A 6,330-nucleotide genomic window follows, 5' to 3' on the forward strand; every position below is an offset into this window, starting at 1 on the left:
CCGCTCTTTTGGTGTTAAACCTCCCTGGATTTTGAAAGACTGCTCTTTTGACATCTCACTGTCTATGCACAAGAAAGAAGATACTCCAAATTACGTCTTCAGGAGTCTAATAGCTGAGAAAACCCAAGTATTGGACAATACTGGTTGGAATCTTTTGTACACAGACGGCTCAAAATCTCCTGGTCTGCCTCCTGCTTGTGCGGTGGTAGATGCTACAGGACGGGTTCTTCTCAACCACATATTTCACGAAAGCACTTCAACTTTCATAACCTAAGCCAGAGCTATCCTTCACACTGCCAACCTTGCCCATAAAAACAAACTCAAAACCGTCATTGTTACTGACAGTTTGTCTGTATTACATGCTACCCGGAACCCTTCGACTTCGAGATGGAGCACCATCAGCAAATTAAGGAATATAATTACTACACCCGACGGAAAAATTAAAATGTTATGGGTACCAAGTCACATCGGTTTACTGGCTGATCGAGCGGCAAAGTATGCTGCTTCTGCTCCTCTAATTATGGATGATGTCATGGAAAAGTTGGATCTTCAAAGATACATTGGAAGAAAAGTTAAAGAGAAAATTGCAGAAGGAAATTTACAATACCATCATCAACACTACTCTTGCATTAACCCTCAATTAACTCCACCTCTATATCCAACAAATGTTGAGAAAACCAAGATCCAAACATTTTCGAGAATTCGCCTTCGTCATACAATTGCAACTGACCAAAGGATCCTGAAGAAGTCTTCTCCCCCAATCTGCTGTTGTGGACAAACTCTTACTATAAAGCACATTCTCTGGGATTGCCTCAACTTTTCCTTGGCTAGAAGTATTGCATTTGGAACGATTAACCCTTTGTACATTCTACAATCAACTTCAGAACAGAATATCAATTCAATATTTTACTTTATTAATACTACTTTATTAATACTGCTTATTATCTAATATCCATTTATTTAAATTAGAGCCGATAGCCTGTGTTGCTAGTGCTCAATGTTTTTTTTTTTTAGTCTAAGAATTCAATTCATTAGTCTAAAATTAAAATAATAATAATAATAAAGAAAAAAAAATTGTTTTCTTACTTGACAGGTGAACAACTGGTTCTGACAAATTTTATTGTTTTATATATTCAATCAATTCAATTTAAGATTCGAAATTCGATTGAAAAGTATATGAAATTATTTACAATTCAAAAGAAGGTATGGATAAAACATATATTGTTTACAATTCAAAGGGAGGTGTGGAAATTGGAATGAAGAACATATGAAATCAAAGTGAGGTATGGAAATTCGATTGAAAAATATATGAAATTATTTACAACTAAAGGTAAAGTTCATTTTAAATGTTTTTTTTTTGCCCTTCGGTCTCCTTCGAAAATAAAATATATGTTTTCGAAAATGCATTTATACACCATATAGATGATGCTGAATGTGAACTGAATTGTAAACCAGCAGGTATGAAATATTTTGCTGCTTTAAACAATACTGTCATAGATGGCAAAATATGCTATCGTCCGGCTGAATATTATCGGTATAATTATCAAGAAAGAGCTGTATGTGTCAACGGGATATGTAAGGTAAGTGAAAAAAAGCTTGGTTTATTTCCGCATTAATTTGGCTATTTGGCTCGGTTGGTAATGAATAGCAATAACTAAATTACGGAAGTATGAAATTGAAATTAAAAACATCATCGCTTATAGTTCTTAAAGCATATGTTCTATTTTTTGATGAGTTATTGGCGCGCTGGCTCCATTATCCATTATCATGTTTGCTTCAGATAATTCTTCTTTAAAACTTATTTTATTCTTTACATGTTGCAGCAATCGAAAAAAAAACGTAGCATTGCTGCATTTAAGTTATCCCAAGTTTTAAATGATAAAGAAAACCGCCCGACACTTGCCTTTTTAGCGACTCTAACACTTCACAAATCACTTTTTAATTGCTATAGTCACTTTGATCGCGATCAGTGCGTAATGTAATGAAGTCGGTCATTTCCCTTATTTTCGGATTCCGCATTTATAGAGAATAAGTTGGTTTAAGTTGCTTAATTTTTGTCTGCACCTTTCCTAAATTAATAGTTCTTCACTGAATAGGTTTTATCAATTATTAACCGCAGAAAGCAATATTGCTAATAAGTTAATAGTATGTTATACTTTTAGGTTTTTTTCCGTTAAGGATTTTGAGGCCAAGGTTAGTTATAGAAAAAATGGGCTTTATTGTTAATGCAGTTTATTTAAAAAGAACATTACTATTTTCCTAGCGTATGGGTTCGCGTGAGGATGCGGCTGCGAAAGTACGAGCCGATACGCAAGTTAAATTGTCGCAAATGGTAAAAGCTATTGCCAATCGGCAAGATCCAGTTATAAAAGAAATACTGCAATACATTTATCAAATTAAACCAGAAAAGTGTAGAAACTTTCAACGGAAGTAAACATTCTATAGGGAAAGCACACGTGTACACACACACACACACACAAACATTTATGTTGCACTAAACGAAGCAAACATTTCAACCCGTCTTTTTTTTGAATATTTACTTTTGTGCTTTTCTTCAAAATATGAAATACATTAAGTCCTCTCCCAAATCCTTCATACACCAGTCGAAAGAGTTGCAATAAAACTAAGCATATGTAGCAACCCAAAGTGCTTGCAACAACATACTTACTTGTGGAAATTTCATGCGCTGACACTCGAGGTCATGGACGTCTGTTACGGGCAACAGTACAGGTATATAAACGCATGTAACAATCCCAAGAGTTTCTTGCAACTATCTTTAAGCAACATATATAATAAGCAACACCGAGTTAATCAAGATTCAAGAACTTGAAAAGCTCAAAGCTGGAAGCGATTGTTTTAACGGTTTTATTTTATTTATTGATTTGAGATTAAGCGAACTCTAACTTTAATGTTAATTAAAACAAGTAAAAGGACGATAGTGGGCCACGGTCCACCATTAAATAGCTTACATCACCCCAATAAGTATTCATGTAACGACTTTTGAAAATGAGGTGTTATAAGGGAAGTGGTCGAAAAAGTGATCTGATCCGAGCCAAGACACTATGTCGGTTCGTTAATTTGTTGACATTTGCATTCAAAATTATTTCAACTACCTTGAATTTGTTTTATAGGTTTTGGGTTCATCTAGATGTTGATGTTGAAATTTTGTTGTTTTTTAATCTACGCATTTGGTAAAAGGTATTATTTTTTCAATTTAAAAAATCATTTTTTCAAATACTTGCATGTCTACGCGTGTAACGTGTTTTTAATCCGGCCCTAAGATTTCAACTTGTAATGAAAATTTCCAAAAACAAACACTGATATAGAAAAATGAAACTGAATATATTTATATAAGCCTTTTTCCTCTTCTTCCAATCTGTCTATTTATTCACCGAAAACCAAAAATTAAATTAAAAAAAAAAAAATGTAATTCATTAGGTGTACTGTGATTTTTTTTAAATTTAGGACCTATTCCAAATTTCAATTTTTTTTTTTTAAATCCAGTTCAATCAGCGGCAGTGTTTTTCTTAAGCGAAGCGGTAATTTAAAGACACTCCACTGCAGTTGGGTATAATTTCACAGTTGTTGACACTAACACCATCTTTTACGAGCGTAGCAAAGCTTATGAGCGCAACTCTCTGCTGAATTTTGGAAAAATTCCAATAATTGATTTGCAAAAGTCTGCACCGTATAGGATAAAAAGTTAAAAAATCGACAAGTTTGCTATTGATGTTGTTTGTATTATTCCAAAAATGTGCAACTGCTTTGTACGAATTCCTTACATTGTCAATCTTTATGCGAATGTTTTTACTAAAGTAAAAATGGATCTTAGTTTCAAATAAAAGTAACAATAGCTTTTTGACTTTTTCTTCGTTATTGCTCTTCGATTACGTCGTCTACGTCTAGATTTCTTATTGTTGTTCCGATTGTTGCAAGGCAAAGAATTATGATGTGTACGATGATATGTGTTCTACTTAGACTCGTGGTTATAACTCCTCTAGATTTCATTTCTAGAGACTCAACCATGTCATCAAGTGTTTGAGATAAATGCCTTTTGTTTGTTTACAATGAAAATTATACAAATTTTAATGAAACATTATGTTTTGATCGTATGAATTATAACATTTATTAATATAACTTTTCTCTTTTTTTAATGTTAACAAAAAAAATTCCCTCTTTGAATATTGGTAATTAGCTAAAAAAAAATTATTTTAACTGTTTTTCTTTCTCTCGTTGAAATTATGTAACAATGGAATCTAAACCAGTTTTTCGAGTTATGCCAGATTAAAACAAATATTAACTTCGAGTTAATTAAATAATATAAAATAAAAAACAAAAAGAGATTTCAAGGACTAGAAATTCAAATAATGTAAACAAAAAACCCATATCCTTTCCATTGTTAATATTTTAATCGAATATGTTAATTTAAATAATAGAAAACAAAGATTGTTTTTAACAAACATTTCTAAAACTGGAAATTATAAAGCATCGATAAATTTCAATTAATTGCTTGCAGAGGTGATAAACGCGTATAAAAAAGTATGTAAGCGGCACTTGAAATAACTTTTGATGAATCCAAAGGAGTAACCATGTGATCGTCAAATTTATACCAATGATTAAGTGCATCATTTTTGCAGAAAGCGGTATAATGACCGCTCTCCATAAAACCATAATGATTTGAAACGGCGTATAAACGATATAGCGTAGGTGTAGAGCGTTTCCTTTCCGAAACAGTTATATATGGCGACATATCGAGATTCTGCAATGGGAAGCGTAAGTAATTCAATTTCTTTTTGTAACTGGGACATGGCGAATCAGTATCAGCATAGAATCTACGAAAAAAAAAAAAAAAATAAATAACTAAAATAAAGAAAATATATATATTCATGTAATGTTGTCTTGTTCTTTTTTTTTCTGCTTACCGTTTTAAATGTATGACCAATACAGGTGGCAGCTTAGCTATGTTAAGTTTTTTAATGGCATGCTTCGTTGTGACGTGAAGAGCATCACGTTTGTGTTCACATTTCGGGCAATTCCAGCCATGTATACGTTCACCGCTGAAGTACATATCGAGACATTCTTCCAAATCGCATGTGCTATCGTTTTCTGGCAATTCTAAGCTTAAATTTGAAAAACATTCATAGGTGGCCGACTCGTTCTCACATTCCGCACATTTAACAATGCTTTTAATTTGTCCATAAAATAAATGTAAAATCAGACTTTCTTTAGCTTTGGTGAAATCTAACCACGCTTTATCGGACGCGGTCTTTGGTTCCCTCAAAGGATCGAGTGTTAATGTTTGTAAATCGGAATGCAACCAATCCATTAAAATGGTTAAAAACTCATGCGAATCCTGTTGTTCATAGCCACGAAACATTTTCTGATATTGGCCGATAATATACTGGAAAAATAGATTTTTACATTTTTTTTTTTTTTTTTTTTTTAACATATTTTACTGTTTTACCTTCAAATCTCTACTGGCCACATATTTGTAACCGCCCGTCCATAACATTTTAATTATGGCTGCCACTTCATCGACAATTTCTCCTCTTGTTTTATTATTTCGACTTACATAGTTTTTATATTTATCAGTTATACAATACTCAGCTAAACTCGGAGTATTGCTTAGGCACTGAATTATACTGTTCATGTAACAGGTATTGCCTAAATTTTTTAAACCGGTTAAACCCCGACCCTACAAATAAAGCGTTAAAAAATTTAATTTCGTCAACATTTTCAAGTAATCAGGAAACAGGAACAAGTTTTCTCCGTCTGAATTGTGTGCTCGGCGAAAGGATTAAATACAACAAAATAATAAGGTACCAAAATAAGAGCTTTAGAGAGAGAGAGTTTAATATTTTATCCAGATAAACTTAGTTCTGTCATGTCCATTTGACAATTAGGAATCGAAAAGGTTTCCTACAGACATGTAGAATACATAGGATTATTATATAGTATTGGAAGTTCGCGTTTCAAAAGGCATCTTGCTTTTTGGACATATCCTGCCTATAAAACGTGAGCAAAGTATGGCGAGAATATCTAAAAAACGTTTGGCATGAATTCTCTTCAAAATCATTTGCACGAGAGTCATTTTAAAAGAAGTAAGTAAGAAGGAAAATTATATACAGTCGTGCTATATAGTTGGACAGAGGGAAATGCTTAATTGCAAACAGAATGTGAAACTAGTCAAGAATTTATATACTGTACAGGATTTTCGAAGCTTGGTTCTGCTCGTTACAAAAGTATTGAAAAAAAAAAAAAAAAAATTACATTTTGATAAACCATAATATTGCGTAGACGTGGTTAATTTTTCCCATTTTTGTGCAGATA

The 6,330-nt window shown here is 32.7% G+C and overlaps 1 protein-coding gene across 1 annotated transcript in view; it reads right to left on the reverse strand.

Moving 5' to 3' along the window:
- Nucleotides 1–4,397: 4,397 nt before the first annotated feature.
- The window catches only part of LOC119638556 (ubiquitin carboxyl-terminal hydrolase 8), a gene marked incomplete at its 5' end in the record, with an annotated part of 7,614 nt that continues 5,681 nt past the window's right edge, over nt 4,398–6,330 (reverse strand). Inside the window, 3 exons of the mRNA XM_038035424.1 lie at nt 4,398–4,832; nt 4,923–5,401; nt 5,465–5,695. Of these exons, the coding sequence (XP_037891352.1) occupies nt 4,499–4,832; nt 4,923–5,401; nt 5,465–5,695 (1,044 nt within the window). The remainder of the gene's footprint in view (nt 4,833–4,922; nt 5,402–5,464; nt 5,696–6,330) is intronic.

This window comes from Glossina fuscipes, unplaced genomic scaffold, assembly GCF_014805625.2.
Source record: "Glossina fuscipes isolate IAEA_lab_2018 unplaced genomic scaffold, Yale_Gfus_2 90, whole genome shotgun sequence".
In the NCBI taxonomy this organism is placed as follows: domain Eukaryota; kingdom Metazoa; phylum Arthropoda; class Insecta; order Diptera; family Glossinidae; genus Glossina; species Glossina fuscipes.